The sequence below is a fragment of the Megalobrama amblycephala genome, linkage group LG3 (genome assembly GCF_018812025.1).
Source record: "Megalobrama amblycephala isolate DHTTF-2021 linkage group LG3, ASM1881202v1, whole genome shotgun sequence".
NCBI classification, from domain to species: Eukaryota; Metazoa; Chordata; class Actinopteri; order Cypriniformes; family Xenocyprididae; genus Megalobrama; species Megalobrama amblycephala.
In genome coordinates this window covers 45,926,446-45,947,992 of record NC_063046.1, presented here as the reverse complement: position 1 = coordinate 45,947,992, position 21,547 = coordinate 45,926,446, and the positions used below count along the sequence as shown (strand labels likewise).

Below are 21,547 nucleotides of genomic sequence, written 5' to 3'. Positions count from 1 at the left end.
ATGGAAGCAGTGCAGTGATATGATGAACAGCTCAGAGTTTCTCCATCATTAATATAACACAACTGAACACTTTTATAATCATATTTTGACACAAGGTCTGTCATATACACTGCTGCTGTTTCACTGAAAGACTTTGTGTTACTCACCCCAGACGATAAGATCGAAGAGTCTGAATGTTGAATAATCTCTGGTATTGATCACTCGCTTATATAATCCAGAGTGTTCAGGTCTGGTTTGTTGAATGATGAGAGATCCAGTCTGAGGGTTCAGCTTCATTTGGTCTCTGAATTCATCATCAGTCCATTGAGGATTCTCACGGTTCTCTCCAGTCATTTCAGCTATGAGTTTCTCTTCAAACTTCCACTGTATTTTATCATCCTTCTGTATTTCAGTATTACACTTCAGAGTGACATAACGTCCCTTCAGCACTGATTCATTCACTTGAGCTGCAGCAGCACAGAAACAGAGAAATAGAGATCAGAAAATAGAAACAGAAACTAACAACATCAGACAACAAAAAATGTGTGTTTTGACCAACAGAACAGCCTGAAATCCACAACAAACATCAGACGCACAGATTTAGTTTAGCTTGACTATTTAAAGACTCTCCTTTAATCTAAAATAAGAAAATAGAGGGAAAATGTGTGAAAAAAGTCTGAATTTTATGGTGGCCCAGTAGTGCACAACATAACGAAATCAAACAAGTGTTGCCTACAAATTTTCAGGGAAGTTGCTAAAGGCGGGTGAATTTGTTGCTAAAAGTTGCTAAATGATGTTGTGGGATGATGTTAACATGTAACCATGATGCAAAACTGCATTATTGCATAAATACACATAAAAATATGATTTGAAATCACCCGTTTAGATTTGTTCATAATATAAATAGAATATAATAATATAAATATATTATAAAAAGTAATATAAACATATTTTTGATCAGATATTTTTATTTTAATTATTGAACAGTTACACATTTTGAACAATTATAGTTTTAAGCAGTGTATTATTTAGTTAGTTAGTTAGGTAGTTAAAAATAGGGCACAATGTACTGTGTTAATATAAAGGAATTATCTGTATTAATTTTTCACAGGTGTTTTAACTGTATTATAATTTAACATTGCATTCTGTGTTTGTAGGGTTACAACTTAACAGATCTTTTCCTGACAGAAAATTACCAGAACCTTTACTGTTTTTCTACAATTTACAGTGTGCCTAACTGAACATCAATTATAGGTACAAGCTAATAACATGCTGTATCATAAATCAACTATTATTGAACAACTGCAACTATCATCTTAATTCACATATGAAGTGTGTACTGTCATCTTTCTTCAGCTCTCTCCAGGCTGATGTGCTGCTTGACTGACTGCTGTTCAATGTTTCCTCTTTTTGAGTAATTAAGATTGTTTAAGTCACTTTTCAAAAGTTGCCAAAAGTTGCCAAATACATTTTTAAAATATCTAAATTTGTTGCTAGGTGCTTCAGGTGCTTTGCTAAGCTAGTCTGAAAAGTTGCTAAATCTAGCAACAAAATTGCTAAGTTGGCAACAATGCTTTCATTAATCAATTCTGCTGTGATAAAGGTCTATTGGTAAGACCAACTAAAGGTTAAATAAATATTGAACACAAAGAATGAACTTACAATGGTTACTGAACTGACATTTACCCATTTTCGTCTGCTTTCTCTTCCTTTCGCGTGCAGGAGACAGACATTATACACTGTAGTAGTTAAATGCCACGAGGCCCGCAAATTGTCACATAAACAAGCAAATCCACAAATAAAAATAAAATAATATGTACGCTAATTAGATAGCTTTAATTTGGTAAATGATTTTGATATGTCTTAGTCAAATGGTCATATAAAATTTAAGACCTCTCATAAGTAAAAATAAGACTTTTTATGACCTTAAATTTTAAAAATCTAATTTAAGACTCTTTAGGATCCACAGGAACCCTGACTACAAGCTTTGGAATTTGAACAAGTCTGTTTCTAAATGTTGAAAGTAATTTTAATGAAAACAAATGATATGTTTATAAACACTTGGTGGAATTGGCAGTCGTTCCCCTGAGCCACGGTAGTGTGTCAATTCATTCACAGGTAAAAATATGCAGCTATAATGGAGGTAGATGGTTTTGAATTAATATTTCATGAGGATATACAGTGATTACATTCTATTAAAACTAATCATGGTATTGATATTGTTGTAAAACTGCCGACTCTGTAGAACAGTGGCAAGGACAACTAACTTTACTGAGCTCGGAAAGCCCCCTAGTGGCTGGGAGCATTTTCGATGTATTGTGGCTTTATTGCGTTGTGTGGCTTGATTTTGTTGTATTGTGGCTTGATTCGTTGTGTTGAGAATTTATGTTTGCTTTTTAAATTTTGTTGTGTTCTGCACTACTGGGTCACCGTAGAATTCACCTCAAACAAACAATAATTTTCTCAAAAAGCATCTGAAAATGAATCAATAGTCTTAGAGCAAAAACTTAGGAGTCCTAAATTTAGGACTGACATGCCCATAGTTTCTCCTAAATTGGCAAGTTAGGAGCTACTTTTAGCCTTAAGATGTTTTGTGAATACGGCCCCTGAACTCTTAAATGGACGGATTAGAAATGGATGTAATTGATCAGTGTGTCTCAAAGCACCATGTTGATATGTGTGCTTAAATGGATAGTTCATTCATGTCATCCCAAACCTGTTTGACCTTCTTCTGTGAAACAAAAGAAGATATTTTGAAAAATGTTTGGGTCCAAACAACACTGGACACCATTACATGGAAGGAAAAACACTTTAGTGCTCCATAGAAAGAAAGTCAGTCATACCAGAAACACTGAGTTCATATAAAAGGGGTCATTCCCATGACACAACCTGAGGATCTGCACTGCTGACCACTGTGTTGAGATTCTCTCATAAATGTGCATCAGAGAGATCTCACACAATGAAGATCTTTTGTGAAGAAAGAGAACTTTTTTTTCTAATTTCCACATTCAAATCAACTTTATGTAAACAAACAAATCAGCACACTGCTACTGCTGCTCTCAAAATTTATTAAAAAGACAACTTTTTGACCAAAGAGGTCTTCGTCAGGTCAGGCAAACAGTAAATAGTCAAAAAAAAAAAGGCAATTTCTTATTTTCTCAACATGGTCAATCACACCTGATACAAGTTATCAAACTCATCAACCAATAATCCAATCAACACTGGTAACAAATGGAATCAAATATATACAAAAAAAAAAAAAAAAAAAAAAAAAAAAAATATATATATATATATATATATATATATATATATATATATATATATATATATATATATATATATATATATATATAAATCACAAAAAAAGGTTTCAAATCAAAGTCCAAATTTAAACCTTTAGGAAAAAGATTAATGGAAATAAAAAGCTGCTCTCTGTAATAACATTTTATTAATATCACCACCCTTTCTAGGTACTTGTATTTGTTCAATGCCTAAATAACAAAGAGTCAATAAATTATGTCTGAAATTATCAAAATGCACTTCAATCGTATATTACTTCTGTGTTCGGCTATACGCGTTTTTAAACAATGCGCATGTTGTTAAACATACTACTTTTTTCCTCACATTCAAATCAATCACATCACTGTAATGACTAAGACAAATCAGACACAATTATTTGTATAAGTCGTACAGGGGGCCTCAGTTTCAAGTTTTATTGCGCCAAAGTATGTGGGTTGACACATGGAAGAGCAGAGAAAAGAGACACATAGTCCTCAAAACAGACTTAATTTATAGATGAACCGATCTATAAATGAACATGCATCTCATGACATTATTATAACTGTCTTGCAAACTGTTGTGTGCATGATATCTGTTTTATGAACCAATGGTTCTTAACAAACCAACCTATACCAATTTGGTGTCTACAAGTTTGTATTTTGAAGATTTAAATGATTGTGTATATGATATATTGATTCCTGAATCCTGTGCTACATATCAGTACTACAAGAATTTTTAATAGTTTCTTCAAAACAGCTCAGCCAGTTTAATCACACTCACAGACAAGAGCCATAAACTCCCCTAAAAAGGAAGTTCCCGCTACAGACATTCCACTTTGCTCATTGTTCAGGTCCACCCGAAGAGGTGTGGCTCCTCCCAAACTTTAAGAGGAGACGCACAACTCCGCCTCTCTGTCTTGCTTCTATTGGACAGACTGAAGCGACCCTTGTTCTGCAGGCCTCTTCAGGCCAAGGCCTATGAGCCTGCAACCCCAGCCATGCTCTTCTAGAAGAGTGAAAGAACTCTTTCCTACCACAAGATTCAAACTAACCAAGCAAGTTTGTTATCGCTTCTTTATTCAACACAGAAGACATCGATTACAACTTCAGTACCATCAGACTGAAATCTCAGGTCCTCCTATGGCAGCAATATATCTCTTCAAAAAGGCAGAGGCCTAATGCAAGTATCATACAATATATTATTGATACATTGATGCTAGTTAGTTGAAATTGTGAACCTCCTTTGTTACAAGGGAGATTTTATGATGAATACTGATGATTCTTTCCCTGGTTTTTGGTTTCTTCATAGCTCCTACTCTTTCTTACTTCCAGTTTCACTCTATCATTTATCATTTTACCCATTTATGTGTGTGTGCGTGTATGTATGTGTGTTTGTTAGTTAGCTATGTGTTTATTTATTTAATAAAACTTGTGCACAATACATTTTTGTCTCTGACTCTTTGTCTGCAATGGATTGCCTCTTAAATGATCAGTTCTGATTACCAAGACTATAAATTCTTATTACAAAGCACTGTAAATACAAAGAAAGAATTATTTTTTCTATGCTGGCCATGAAAAATACCATTCTCTTAGAATTAATTAATAATTAATACTGAGTATTCACAGGATCTGAAGTTACTGATTGTCATTTTAATGTAGCTACTTCAAGTTAATCTGATCTAAATATTCATAATTAATCATAATTGATAATCAGTGAGTTAGGAATAATTATTAATATTTCCCCTTTGAGCTAATATCGCTACCTCACTTCTTAATTTGGATCAAATTCAATAAAAGTCTTGTGGGTTCAGGATGACATGAGGGAATTTTGGCTGAATTATCCTTTAAGAACGACACAATACTGATCTAAAATAAAATCATAATTACAATGAAAGTAAATATTTCACTCACCAGTAACAGTAACATTGAATAACTTGAATGAGGATTTGCCATTTCTGATGATCTTTAGTTTGTATTCTCCAGCGTGGAAAATACTGATTGTCTTGATGGTGAGATCTCCAGTCTGAGGATTCAGATCCACTTTGTCTGTAAATCTATCATCACTGTACTCAGACTCACGATAAGCAATTTCTTCTTCACACTTTTCTTCTGTGTTTTTATCTACAAGACTGTTGTCATCTCCAAACATCCAGAATATCTTATCTCCTGTCTGTATTTCAGCATGTAGAGTCACATCCGCCCCCTTCATCACTGACACTGACTTCTCTTCATCTGTCAAAGAAACAGAGAAAAATACAGAAGAGAAATCAGAAGCAGAAAACCAACAGCAGCAGAAATAAACAGAAGAAACATTGTCATATCACACCTGACATACTGAATCACAAACACATCATTTACTCTATTTTAAGATGAAAAGAGCTCAACTTGTCATTGTAGAAATCTGAATGTAAGTATAAATCTCTACACCTCATGTGTGTTTGACTGATGAAACTGTGTTGAACTCCAGTCTGTGTTTCTAAGAGTAAAAATCCACTCAAATGACATGAAATATGAGTGTGTTGAATTGTGTTTGTGTGAAGAAGTGGTTCTGAATGTTTGATTTGTGATCAGATAATGACTGTACTGCAGTTCAGTAATGATCAGGAATAATGAGGAGGATTGTGACTGATAAAGTTGATCAAACAATCCTGCAGACAGAAGCAACACAGTCTGTGTGAAGAACAGTTTCAGAACAGACAACAGCATCTGAAAGAAGACTGTCTGAAGCTGCTTCATTGAGGAACCACATCTGTCTGAAACACCACAAACCAGCTCTGACTAAATACATTCATAAATTAATTCATTATTATTCAATTCAAATTAATTAATCTGCAACTGCCTGTATTTACAGTTGACTTCAGTTGTGTTGATTTCTACATCAGTATAGATCTGCTATGGAAGCAGTGCAGTGATATGATGAACAGCTCAGAGTTTCTCCATCATTAATATAACACAACTGGAACACTTTTATAATCATTAGAGATTGACCAATATATCGATTTACTGATATTTTCCCTGATATTTAAGCATTTTACCATAATATCGGATTTACAGATAAACAGCGCCGACTTGTGGGTGTTTTGAGAATTGCGCACATGACCGCCATTACAACACATCTGAGGGGAGATGAGACAACGGCGTGCACATGTAAAGTATAGGCTACTTGCTTTGCTGTAATTAGTAAACTTTATTTAACATAACAGTCATTAATGCACAAATTAAATGCCTGAAATGTAGCTAGTTTATGCATGCAGCCTGTCTGTAAAAAATAGAGATAATCGTGTAGTCACGTAAGATAATCCGTCATGTCCTGTCCCAATAAACATGTAACTTTGCATGAATTCAATAATACAGCCATGAATGAGCACATGTTGGAAATAAAAGCACTGAATTTAATTCTCTCTCTGTTGTCTGTGCTCATCAGTAGTCTCGTGAAGTCGTCTGCATTTTGCTGTTCATTCAGCGGGTTGATGCTCAGGAAATGCTCCAGCACGGCTGCCGCAAGATTCACTTGTTTAAAACACCGTAACTATATAAACATTTACTATATAACCATTAATTCGCTAATAAACATCCAAGTAAACACAATTCTATGAAAATTAATGATTTATTATCTCCGCGAGCGATAGCAGTTTCATTATAGTTCTGTGTAAATTCATAGATAAACAGTACTTTTGATATTTCATAATATAGAACAACAAAAACATTATTAATAATTCTGATATAACATACCAGTTGAGAAATGCAATTAAATACAATGTTTTGTTTGTTATATTCCAATATTCCAGAGAATATTATTCAGTTATTTAAAGGAGCTGTATGTAAGAAATCTATTTCAATTAATCATAAAATGGCCCTGATGTGTCACTAGACATTAAGAAATCATGTTCATTTCAAATACTTATATCACTGACAAAAGTAGTCCGGCCAGGATATTGTCATTTAAAAAGTGGACTTGCAGCCCTCAACTGATGTTGATGTTGTCATTTTGTGTTTTGGCCTGACGCGCCTCCCTCCACCTATCTACCAATCACGAAGTCAGTAGTGTTTCGGGATCCGTGTTGCCAGCTTTGCTGTAACCTACCCAAACTCCAGTCGGATAAACATGTCTAATGTTACTAAATCAAAAAGACCTCGTTATAATTCAGAAATTCGTCGTGACAAAGTCCGAAATAAAACCAGAATTTGTATTGGAGATGCTTTTGAAAGATGGAGACGGCTGAAAACGGAGAAGAATTTGAACACAGACGCCAACGTCTGCTAATTTTCTCCTGGACAGGTAAGATTCATCTATGCTTGGCTAACTTGTACTTGATGTCAATGGACATTTCATATATTCATGACAGTCGAACAAAGTTATGCATGTTTGTGCAAAGTAACATAACCTTATCTCACATGGACGTATGCTCTGTCATTATGCTGAGACGCTGAGGAAAACAACATTAGCACGCCCATTATGGCAATTTGAAACGTAATTGAGACAGTAGCCTAATGTTACCTCAGTAAAAATGATTCGTCATTTGTTCTTCACGTATATCGTGGACTAAGTTACACATGCTGCAAGTTGACCTGTATGACCATTGCTAATGTAATTTAGTTACTCTAACAATATTTTCTGATGGAACTGAAAACAACCCTGTGATAAATAATAGAATGTCATGTAATCTTTCACATCACATATTTTAGCGTTATGGACGTGTGCTGCAGGGTAAGTAAAAAAATACAGCTGGCCACTTTCACTTATAGCATCAGCTAAATGAATAGCTGTATCTTTGATATTGGTTACACATAGTGACATAGGCTTGTGCTTGTACTTACATTAATGACAGATAAATAACGTTACAAGTTAGACTAACAGTTACCGTTCTGTCTGTCACATACGAGCATAAATCTTTACGATTATATTTAACTAATGATGACAATTAGTACATTTTTTAAATACATAATTACTTATCAAAATATCTCTCATGAAGCATAAACAGAATTAACAGAAAAAAAACTTAATGTGTACGTCTGTTCGTCACTTGCCATTGGAAGCTCATTGAAGCAGCCTACGTTTCTGCTGAATCCTGCAGCTCATCTGGCAACCTCGAGTCAGGGGGTAGGGGGAGGGGATACACCGCTCTACAGTATTTTTATAGTGATTGCAGTACCAGTTTAGGCCACAATCCTACATACAGCTCCTTTAACATTATCCAGTGAATGATTCTTCACTGAGTCTTTAGCCTATTAAACAGCTTATAAATCTTCTAAAACTGTAGTTTAAAATTAAATATTACATTTCTGAAAAGTTGATATGACTCCTGTCTTTAATTTTTTTTCTCCATTTGAAAACAGACATTTAAATTTATTTTGCTTATTGTTAACATTAGTGTTGCTGCTGATGCTTTTTATTAATACAATTATTTTTGTAATATGAAGATTAAAATTAACATGAAAGATAAATAAGATTTGTTTTGTTTTCTATGCAAGGAGGGAGTAATTGTTATAAACAAAATGGTTTGTTCAGTTCAGTGGTGTTGTAATCGTGTCAAAAACAGAAGTATAACAGTAAATAAATATTGTTCTGCATATCGGTTATCGGGCACATAGACACACAAATTATAGGTATCATATTGGTTCTAAAAAATCAATATCGGTCAATCACTAATAATCATATTTTGACACAAGGTCTGTCATATACACTGCTGCTGTTTCACTGAAAGACTTTGTGTTACTCACCCCAGACGATAAGATCGAAGAGTATGGATGTTGAATAATCACTAGTATTGATCTCTAGTTTATATAATCCAGAGTGTTCAGGTCTGGTTTGTTGAATGATGAGAGATCCAGTCTGAGGGTTCAGCTTCATTTGGTCTCTGAATTCACCAGTCCATTGAGGATTCTCACGGTTCTCTCCAGTCATTTCAGCTATGAGTTTCTCTCCAAACTTCCACTGTATTTTATCATCCTTCTGTATATCAGTATCATAGTTCAGAGTAACAGGACGTCCCTTCAGCACTGATTTATTCACTGGTCCTGCAGCAGCACAGAAACAGAGAAATAGAGATCAGAAATCAGAAATAGAAAACTAACAACATCAGACAACAAAGCAAGGAAAGGCAAGTTTATTTATATATCACATTTCATACACAATGGTAAATAAGTGCTTTACATGAAAAGGAAACAAATACACAAGAATAAAAATGGAATGAACAGGAAACAAATATATGAGCCCTAATTGCCTGAATCACTAATTTCGGGATTCCCCTATCTGATGTGGAAGAGACAGAGTCAGGTTCACAGTTGTAGTGTCTGCACAGTCTCAAGGATGAGCAGGTCCCACCATAAACTGTGTTTAAGTCTCAATTCACGGAGACTTTGGTTTGTAAATCTTACATTGATTCCAGCCCGGCAGACACTAATGGATCACAAGACTCTTTTTTTTATGACTATTTCGATAAGTTCCCGAACCTCTCCTCTGTGACTTCAAAGGAGATGCAAACACCACGGATCGGGTTTCTAGGAGACAGGCCCGAATTCCAAACGGTCATAAAAAGGAAAATACACGCGCACCCCCACAGACACACACACCCACAGACACACACACACACACAAAAGCCCTACATAAAGACTGTATACACAAATATTATACCTGCAAATATGAATGTATCTGCCATTGTGGTGCTTGTTGCATGTATGTGTTACTAGTGTAGAATCGTAGAATTGACTGTAGTAGGTTAGTTTTCATGTTAAACGATAGTAGTAGAGTATAAAGTGTATCTTCTTTATGTGATGAGAGACACCTGTCGAGTTTGGTCTCTCCGTAAAGCTGTGAGTCCAAGCTATTTACCCATGTATGTTACATTTCTGTCAAAGGCATCGTTCAATTTTTAATAGTACTATGAAGAAAATACACCCAATCTGACATACCATAAATTAATCCGTGAGACAGGACAAAGGGATGTGGAAAACCGCCAAATTGCAACACTATCAATGGTGGACGTTATCAAGAAGGCGTTCTGGTCTGTTGTCTTTAAAACACCAGGACACTCGTCTTTTGGTTGCACAAGTTTCCTGCCGTCGAGACGGATTCTCTTCTTTATCTTCCGGTCATATTACTTCCAGTTAAGTTTTCGTTTGAAACTTCACTGAAAACCACCTCCTGAAGAAGGACCAATTACCAAACTGAGCGCTCCGAAACTCTAAGCACCACAATGAACCTCTATGCAAGTATTAACTACGTTAAGATCTTAAATACTGGGTTTCCTTGCTGGCTCTTGAAGTTTAACTGTTGCAATTTGCCATTCTTTGATCATCTCGCTCTTTTCTGCCTTTACTTCACTTTGTATGTATTTGTATCTACTTGTGTACATTGAGCCGTATAACCTGTGTATTACCCGTTTCATATATTAAACATAGTATATCCATGCTTTTTGTTCTCTTGCTCATTAAACAACAACCAAGTCACTTTAACGTTTAGATCCTATATCCTTGCTTTACGTTTGGATGCTAGAATAGGAAGTCTTTTCTCGTGGCCAGAGAAAATACCTTCCTTTTTATAACATTCTGAGGAGCTGCAGTTTGCTGGACAAACTAACAGTTTCTCTAAATAATTATTAAACCAGAACTAATCATATATGTAATTGATTATAATTCGTTGTAATTAATTCACAATATATGTTTAATTCCCCCTTGGGTCGGTATATGCATAATAATTATTCATAAAGCTTTATGAGTTATTATATTCATATTCCACCCATAAATTGATTAATAACTGTACAATCGCTACACAGTGTCACTGAATCTGACCTTATCCAGTGCTTTAGACTCCCTGTAGGGTTATCTCTACACAGATACACCACTTTTGAGTCCTATGCCACATTTTGTGTCCCTGTATTGGAGTGTGTTCAATGCGCTGCCTGCCGTTAGCAGCTCCCAGCGACTTCTTATACAATCAAAACTATATGATCTTAAATATCATAAAGCTAGTATAATTAACGTATCTCCCTGCCCACCTGCCAGTTTAGAATTGTAAAGTACTGTTACTTGATTATAAATCACTCAATGGCCTAGGACCTCAATACATTGCAGATATGCTCATAGAATATAAACCTAACAGATCACTCAGATCATCAGGATCAAGTCACTTACTTGGCCTGTCGCGATAGTCGATATATCAACTTATCGCACAATATACAATATAACTGAAGCTGTGTTATTGGTCGATGCCTGACCAATGAACAACACCAGCCAATGCAACTTGAAATGCTGAAATAAACATTTTGCATATGTATGAGACATTATTTTCATTAAAATATCCTTTAACAGGTTTTGCTATTACAGTAAAAGAGTAGTAAAGTCGTTTATTGGGTGGCTGCTACATGGACCACCAAAACAGCACGACCTGCTCTATGTAGTGACATCATTATGTACAAAAAAGTCTAATTTCATTGGCTGACTCCAACCAATAAATGACTTTACTCTTTTACTGTAAAATATAAAAACCCATTTAAACTAATGATATTTTGATGAAAACGGGAGCACCTGCAGGATTGTATCTCAGGGTAAGCACAGAACTAGCACCCCCCCCCCCCTCCTCAACCCTCCCCCTCCCTTTTTTTTGCTTGCGGTCCAGAAAAACTGATTAAATCAGTCATTGAGTTGGTGGGAACAATCTAATGCTGTACAAATCGAGTGATCGACTGTCTCTTTCCTGTTCCTCACTGCACTCTGATGTGCTTGTGTAGAGAGATGCTTCGTGAATTTTTTGTTTTGTTTTTATGTTATCTCTGAGTGATGTGATTAATGAAAAACAAAGCCTCACATTGTTTCCAGTCACATGAATGCTTCACTTTGCATGTCTGAATGTTTGAACCCAGACCATTAGCCTACTATATGGAAGTTCAAGTCCATTTACTAAACATTTTAAATATATAAGCCTGTAGCCTATACTACATCATCATATGTTCTGTCATATAAACAGTATTTAGGCTACAATAAAATAACACTACAATTTACTTGCCTCAAACAACTCGGTATGTATTATTATTGTTTTTGTTGGTCCATTTAATTTATTACCAAACTTTAAGATGTGAATTATATTATTGAAATAAACACATTTAGCGTCGTCAGGCTTTTATTTGTGCTTAATGGATAAAACAACAGAGCTGCGCACTCAGGTTTATGGCTGCTGTAAATTTAACCTGCCACAAAATGCCGCTGTTTTCGACACTATTGATGCTTCGTAAACTTTCCCGAAACGTTCAGAGAAAAGCTTAAAAGATTTAAAGCGGAACTCAGTAAGATTTGATACTCCATTAAATACTCCAAGCGCAGCTCTGGACTACAACGACTACAACGCTCACCAGCGCAGTAGTTTTGCAAATACAGTACGAGAAATCTCGATGGAGGTGGGTAGTTTTCGAAATTGTCTTATAAAGTCATAATTTATACATTGTTTTTGAATTACCGTAAAGCATTTTGTCACTCTCACATGAACGTAAACATGAAGCGAGATTGTGTCGGGTCGGTGCAGCTCAACTTGCAAGTGCTGTATTCTGGCGTAGACGTGCCAGAGGGGGTTAGTGCTCGCCTCAAACACACCACTACAAGTCAATTAACCATCGTAAGGACTTAGAAAACTATTTATGAAGGTAAAAAAAGTTACTTAGTTCTGCTTTAAGAGGCTTCATTTTCCCGTCCCTACTCAATGGTTTTAGGCCTTTTTGCAAATGTTTCAGTCGAATTTAGCTGTTTTAGAGAGTGTTTTTTTTTTTTTTTTTTGAGCCTGTTTTTTAAATATTAACTATCTGTAATGTCATTTTTCATGTGTGGAAATAGCAACAAAACGAAACTATACAATCAAATTTCTTTTCACCCATATCCCCCATGCCCACCATGCACGCACATACACACATTTGACTTTACAACACACAAACGCACACTTTTATTTATTCTCATTCTCTCTTGCTCTCTTAATATGTCATGAGTTTAAGCAGATAGATTTTAATAATCAATTAAAAAAATTATGTTAAATTTAAAAATATTAAAAATGTCCTGTTTGTCATGATGACATTCACTTCTACCCTCTCCTCTCTTCTTCCACCTCTTGAGTAACAGAATTTTAAAAGAAACGAAACACGCTCAGGCAATTTTACGGTCAGGCTGAGGACTGGGTCCATGATGAATAAATTTCTGATGGCCCGCCTTCAGGCATGATAGTAAAAGGTTCCTTTAGGCTGAAAAGGACCCTAGATTCCATCTCTTCCGTGATAGAAGTCTTCGGTCTTCGAGCCGCAAGAAGGTAAGCTGGGTCTATATTTACATTATAAGTATGTCTGACCTTAAGTTTCCTGTATGGTTTTTCCTGGGTGTGTAGAGGAAAAGAAAGGGTTTTTTAAAGGGCTCTGAAGTGTTAAAAAACCATTAGGTTAGCTTCTCCTCTGGTCATAGCTAGAGTTGTTTGAGATTAGCACACTTTACTTCAGTAGATCTATGTTTAACGTCGGCCTCCTGGGACACCTGACATTGTTTGGCTTTGGTTGAGCTTTGCTCCTCTAAGCTCTTATCTTAGAGTTTTTAGAGTAGCCTCCTCTCTCATGAGATTTTAAGCTGAGTTTAAAGGTACAATTTGTAATATATTTGCAGTAAAATATCCAAAAACCACTAGGCTAGTGTTATATATTTTGTCCAGCTGATTATTGACAATATCTCTAATGTTTTCAACTACTTGTAAATCATGAGAAAATTCCCATTCTAAACAGTGACACGGGGCAGTGCAGTCGCCTGTCAATGACGTCAGTTACCCTTTGTTACCGCCTTTACTGACGTAGAAACCACATGACAACAGTGTCGTGGACAAATGCGGAAGTAGTGTCTAGCGTCCAGCAAACCACTAGCTTGCTTCGAGCAGTTCCTTATTTACTTCTTGCATGTTTTATGGTGGATTGTGTTACTTATTTATGGAACATAATTACTGTTTACCATCTGCCGCTGGTTCTGTCGACAAGGACAGCTCCCGTAAACGTTAGTGATGGGCATTCCGGCTCTTTTTTGTGAGCCGGCTCGTTTGACTCAGCTCACTGAAAAGAGCCAGCTCTTTAAATAATAAATGTTTTAACTATGACTTTGACTATGATAGGTGTGAAAACATACAGCCAAAAAATACATAGAATAACATTACAACTTTCAACACACTCAAATGCAGTTTAGTATGATAGTGTAAGGTGAGACCAAGTGAAACAGTGCTGCGTTGCCTCACAATTTTAATTCGTCAAATAAACTGAACTGTATTAGTAGTATTTCAGCTTTGCGAGTAGTTCGGTAGAATGAAATGTCCTCATATCCCCCGGGACTCGCGTGTGACACTGATATCTGTCTCTCATTAGCAATCGCGCCCGCGATTCTCGGCCACTCCCTGCTTTATACCACAGTCATGCTAAAAACACGAATCCATAAACATTATTTCACCATAAACAATTAGATCCATCGGAATTGTTGTGAATTCTCTCCTTTTAAAGTTTAAAGTTTGTTATGTGTGTGACGTTTTAAGTTTTGACTTACGTAAATAACGTAGTGCAGTGTTTCCTGCGTGTATGAGCTCAGCGTATCTGCCTATTCACTATCACTCCAGCGGAGCAGTCAGATAAAGTGCAGCATTCATGCGCAAGAGAAAGTTAATGACAAGTAAGTTTTAATTCAGTGTATATTGTAGTTAATGCAGATCGCTATACTGTATTGCAGCAGTATTAGATTAAGTTCATTATGTTCTTTATGCTTCGCAATCTTTCTGAATGTAATTTGATCCTGTTTAACAAGTGGATTTGTGCCGCTAGCATCGCGGCTAGTATTAGTAATGTTTATTAAAGTTGTTTGCTCCAAGTTTAACATTTCTCAGTTAGATCATATCATCCTGTGGTCGCTATTATTACTGCCTGTATTACTCATTACCCTATATAATTCATATTTTGGGGGTTTTGTAATCTTTATTACACTGCAGCTTAATATTGCTGACTCATGCTGATATATTACTGTCATATTTATATATCAGTTCTTTATGTAAGTTGTTTATCATTCAGTTTGTAATCTGTTAAATTGTTGATTATATTAAGAAAATGAATATTTATTTTTGTTATTTTATTTATTTCAGAAAACTACCTCAAGTACACTTCTATGTGTATATGGTCACTCTTGTGAATAAACAGTTAAAATCTATCTGATGACTCCGACTCCCTGACCAGAGTTCTGCAGCGGTCAATAATATATACACCAGCTTTCAGTGGGACAATCCCCAACAGGAATGACGACAAGTTCCATGATTCCACACTCATTCACTGCGTCAATCAATCTATGCCTTTGTTATTGTTTTGAAGAGTTTAGTGACCCCTATCGGCGAAAAAAACATACTGTGCCTTTAAGCCCCCAGGCAGATATAAGTTTATGTGTGGCCCTATGGACCCACAGCCATAGCTGGCCTAGGCTAAGAATTAGGGTTAGGTGTTTGCTAAAGCATTCCTCCTTGTATCATTACTTCCCTTGTAAGCAGGGCTTGACATTAACACCCGTCAACCCACTAAATGTAGGTAGATTTCAGCTGTGGCGGGCAAGACAGCCACTCTCACTAGCCACTTTGGTGGGTTAAATATAATTTCAGCCTACAGCCTAATCAAAGGTAGCCAAGCTTGTTGTAGCACAAAATTACAATCCAATCACAATTCGTTATCGATTAACGTGCAGTTAGTGAAGGCGGGATAGGCGGAATCACGATGAATGACACACAACAGAAGCATTTTGTCGCATGCCCGATCAGTTCTCCTTGCACCCGAATAGTCAAATACACGCACACACAGATGTCAAAATGTCCATTGTGTGGAGTATCTTGCGTGAATATGGCTTAAGTGGACGTAAACCAGTGGTCTCAAACTGCCGGCCCGCGGGCCATTTACGGCCCGCCCACCCCCTCTACCCGGCCCGCAACTGATCTCAAAAATAAAACATAATCCGGCCCGCTAAATTATTATTATTCCCTAGTTGCTACCTGACTGATATGCAAAGAAAAAGTCGCCGTTCTATGGGATCATTCACATATCGCATCACATAAGTGGCCGCACCGCATTCTCCTTTCCAAAGCGCTTTCGCTCCAGTGGCGTCTGTCGTTGCTATGCAACCATGATCTGCGCTCTCAATCGCTTCTATTATGAACGCGCTTGCCTAAATTACAGTAAAAACACTCGACTTTAAGTCACAAGAGCCGATTTAAACCACCGAAACGCGTCTGATGCAACCATTAAACGTTACCGATGCTCAAACGGCATCTTGGACAAATGTGTCTCAGCTGTGTGAGCACAAGCGCAGGTGCCTGTCAAGAAACAGAAGAGTGTACAAATGCATTCAGGGATTGTATTTGTTCAGTACAGTGTTGTTCAATGCAAGATTTTAATGTTATTTAAGCTAACATAAAGTAAGGGAAAATACTTCCACTAGATGTTAAAAACTAATAATGTATGTAACAATGAGAGATTTTTATTTTTTTGGCAAAATAAAGTTGATATATATAGCTCCAGTTTTTTATTTATTTCTGACCCCTCCACACCACAAGTGTTGCTGGTTTTGTTCCTAAATTACAAATATTTTTATTCCATGCACCTTGTTGGATGTGAGAAGTTGCACCAGACTATTGCAATTAATAGTATTATATTAGTATATTAGTAGTATTATATTAGTTTATTAGTAGTATTATATTAGTAGTATTATATAATTATATTACACTCTGTAACAATGAGAGAGACACTGCTGTTTACATTTAGTATGGTAAATAAAATATTTATAGTATAGGTATAAAAATATTTTAGTAGGCCTAATGAAAGTAAATGAGAAATAATGCAAAGGAAAGTAAATTTTCTGAAATGTTGCGCTTTCTTGCGCTTGAATGTTAATATGGCCCTCCTATGAGGTGTCAATCACAGAAACAGCCCCCCACCAATTTGAGTTTGAGACCCCTGACATGAATGACGTGAATACTGAATGTGTCAGTATTTTACGTCCTGATGCATTCAGAAGCCCAATTAAAGGTGCCATAGAACGCTTTTTCACAAGATGCGATCCCAGGATGTCCTTCGAAAAGAGTAGGGGTGTAACCCCGACATCCTGGCCAAACTTGCCCATTGGCCTCTGTCCATCATGGCCTCCTAATCATCCCCATACACTGACTAGCTTCATCACTCTGTCTCCTCTCCACCAATAAGCTGGTGTGTGGTGGGCGTTCTGGCGCAATATGGCTGCCGTCACATCATCCAGGTGGATGCTGCACATTGGTGGTGGTTGAGGAGATTCCCCCTTCAATATGTAAAGCACTTTGAGTGCCCAGAAAAGCGCTATATAAATGTAAGGAATTATTATTATTATTAAGATGTAATATAAGTCTAAGGTGTCCCCTGAATGTGTCTGTGAAGTTTCAGCTCAAAATACCCCACAGATTTTTTTTAATTCAGTTTTTTTTTTACTGCCTATCTTGGTAGCCTGGATGCCAGCCGAACTTAGCCCTGCCCACAACATTTTGAGGTCGGGGAGTTCGGTCTGGACTCGATCCGTAGAGGAGTAATTATACCCGAACAGAAACTGTTCGGACCAATCACATTGTCAGGGCGATGATTGACAGGTTATCACCAGAAACGTAATCAGCCACGTCATCAAAGAGCGCTTGGGGAGTTTGATTGACAAGCGATCTAACCAATCAGAACGCCGCATCCGCCATTTTGTCCGACAAAGCAGTCAGGAGTTAGAAGATTAACATCGGTGGAGTTAAACTTGAAAAAATTGTGCATATTGACGTCTTTCCACGTTTAAAAACAACATTCATTCTCATGTTCATTCATGTTTATTTGATGCTATAAATGGACTAGTAGGAAGAGATGATCGGTTCACGAGCCTCTTGAGCTGAGGAGCTACAGCAATCTGTCACGATCATGGTCACGACACATTAAAGAGCCACAAAACGGTTTTTATTGTTTGAATTTTTTAATAACTACACAGTTTGAAAGCTGGGACTTTGTTTAATATCATAAGTAACCTGCTCTGTCTCGTCTGTCGATGTGTTGTCAGTTTCCTCTTTGCTCCTTGATGCATTTATCACTGTGTGTGGCGTGACAGCGCCACGGCTCGTCGGACAAAGCAACAGTAACTAAGGGGGGCGGGTCTTTGCGAAAGGTCAATTAGTTTACAACAATGATGGCTGTTGAAGAACTGAGATGTGTAGATTCCGCCATCACGTCCGTTATAGAAGATATCGACAGCGCATTAATTTTAAAAGAGGAACAAAGGACCGCGATCAAGGCATTTGTCGATGGGAAAGATGTCTTTGCCGTCCTTCCTACGGGATTCGGCAAAAGTTTGATTTATCAGCTGGCCCCGATGGTCGCTAAGAAGAGTTCTGTTGACAACTATGCGTCGCTCAACATACGTCACTTACTCTGTAGCTCTGATTGGTTGTAGGTCTTTCCAATTGAGGTCTTTCCTGGATCGGTTGAAATACGCCCCCCATAATCAAAGCCCAGTGGAGCAGTATCAGACTCATATTCGAACTAGAATTGAGTATGACCACGTCAGGCTACTATTTTGGGGCAACATTAAATATGTGTCGATTCAGTGTGCTTCCCCTTTAAATCCGTGACTCTATAATACAGGGGTGTCCAAACTTTTTTTTAAAAGGGGGCCAGATTCAATGTCGTGGACACATCTGGGGGCCGGTTCCTTTTATCTTTTATATATATACACAGTGTTGGGGAAGCTACTCTGAAACTGTAGTTTGACAGCTACAAGCTACTCATAAATTAAAGTAGTTAAACTACAGTCAAGCTACCCTTTTGAAAAAGTAGTTAGCTACACTACAAGTTACTATCAAAAAGTAGCTAGCTACATTGAAACTACTTTTAATTTTTTTATTTTTTATTTATTTTTATTTATTTTTAATGACAGCTTATTACAAATTTATTTTTATTTTATTTTTTAATTTAACCCTTATTTAACCAGGAAAAGACTCACTGAGATCAAAAATCTCACAGGAGTGCCCTGGCCAAAATGGCAGCAATACAAATAGTTTCATCACAGATTTACATCATACATACAGAATTAAAAACACAGAATTAAAAACAATTACATTTCACTGCATCATCTTCCATTTGCCGGATAACTGTTTTAAATTGGTCTAAAGACAGCCAGTTATTTAACTTCAATTTCGATTGAAGGCGATTCCAATCAAACGGGGCTGCATACACAAAGGCTTTCTTACCAAATTCAGATTTAGCAAATGGAACAAAATAATTAAAACAATTTTGTGAACGTAGGAAATATTTCGTACAGATTTCTGTTGAAGAAGACAAGAAAGATACAAGGGCAGCATCCCCAAGATGGCTTTGTAGATAATTAAGTACCAGTGAATTTTTCTCCTACTAGGCAAAGACGGCCAACCCACTTTGCTGTACAAGGTGCAATGATGAGTTGAAGATTTACAGTTAGATATAAATCTAAGAGCACCATGGTAAACAGCATCTAAAGAAGAAAGAAGATATAATGGAGCAAACTGGTACACTACATCGCCATAATCAAGTACAGATAAAAATTTGTTCCTAAAATAGAACCCAAGCTTAATTTTCAGTTTTTTCTTCAGCTGAGTGATATGAGGACCAAAAGATAAAGCATCATCAAAAATAATTCCAAGATATTTGTACACTTTTACTAATTCAATCTTGGTACCTTGTGGGGTCTGTAGAGAAATTAAATTACCTTCAAGTTTTTTTGAACCTGAGAATACCATGTACTTGGTTTTATCACTATTCAGAACAAGTTTTAAACTGGAAAGCCGTGACTGAATAACATCAAAAGCAAACTGAAGTTTATACAGGGCTTGCTGCCCAGAAGAAGCACTACAGTACATAATCGTATCATCTGCATAAAAATGAAAGTTAACATCTTGAATGTTATAATCGAGACTGTTTATATAAATAGTGAATAACAGAGGCCCCAGCACAGATCCTTGGGGAACACCTTTAACAGTCTCCAGTGAGTCGGATAAATTATATTCAATTTGTACACGTTGGGTTCTTCTACATAAATAATTTTTGAACCAGAGGATAACAGATCTTGATAAACCAACGCTTTTCAATCTATGCAGCAAAATTTCGTGATCCACCATATCAAAAGCTTTTGATAAATCAATAAAAAGAGAGGCACAAAATTCACCATTATCAATTGATCCCACAATATCATTCAAAACTTTCAGGACAGCTGTTGTAGTACTGTGTTTTTTGCGAAACCCAGATTGATTAATAGACAGCACATTGTTTGTATTCAAACAACAAGTTAACTGTTCGCTAATACAACTTTCTAAAATCTTTGTTAAGACACAAAGCTTTGATATTGGTCTATAATTGTTTAATTTCGCAGGACCTCCTCTCTTTAACAATGGAACAACAAAAGCTGATTTCCAAATTTCAGGAACGACACCAGAATTTAATGAGAGATTAAAAATGTAAGTTAAAGGGGAAGTAATAATATCTGCAGCTAATTTTAAAAACAGAGGTTCCACACAATCAGGACCTGGTGATTTATTTGTGTCCAATGATCTAAGTGCTTTATAAACATCTGAATTTGTAATTTGTTTAAATCTAAACTCCTGCTTTTTAGAGTGACTTTCTGCAGTAATAAAATCTGTATCAGGACATATAATATCTTGACATTTAAATAGAAAACCGGAAGCAACAAAATGCTTATTAAAACAATTGAGCATTTGCTCTTTTTAGAGATACTAGAAGAATCCATATTTATACACGAAGGGAACCTAGAGATGTTAATGAAGAATGTTTAATTGTTAATGAAGAATGTTTAAGTAATATGTTTGGGGTTTAAAACAAAGCAATGCACTACAATTATGATTTCAAAGCGTACTGTTTTATTTTGTAAATATATAATTGTAATATACCAAAAGATACAATAGGCCTCCTCAAATGTAGCCTATATCTCACACTGACTCTCTTTGCACGCTTTATATATAATACATTCAGAATTTTAATATAAGTTTTGTTTTTCATGCTATGAGAGGACCGACCACCAGTTGCACTCTGCAGTTTCAGAAGTGATTTCTACATATAAATGCAGGATTCATGCTCAAAATTGCTACCATAACCCGGGACAAAAATATGTAATAATAAGAATAATAATAAGTATTGTAAATGCAGACTAGAAAAAATACTATAATTTTTGTATTAATATTTTTTAAATTCTATTCCAATTATTTGTAAAATGACAAAATCTTA

The 21,547-nt window shown here is 36.2% G+C and overlaps 1 protein-coding gene across 1 annotated transcript in view; it reads right to left on the bottom strand.

Annotated features, from left to right (window-relative positions):
• LOC125265420 overlaps window positions 1-21,547 on the bottom strand; it is a 68,670-nt gene that overhangs the window by 9,459 nt on the left and 37,664 nt on the right. The window contains exons 7-9 of the mRNA XM_048185633.1: window positions 8,979-9,275; window positions 5,169-5,489; window positions 147-446 (exon numbers count right to left, since the gene is read on the bottom strand). Coding sequence (XP_048041590.1) covers window positions 147-446; window positions 5,169-5,489; window positions 8,979-9,275 — 918 coding nt within the window. The remainder of the gene's footprint in view (window positions 1-146; window positions 447-5,168; window positions 5,490-8,978; window positions 9,276-21,547) is intronic.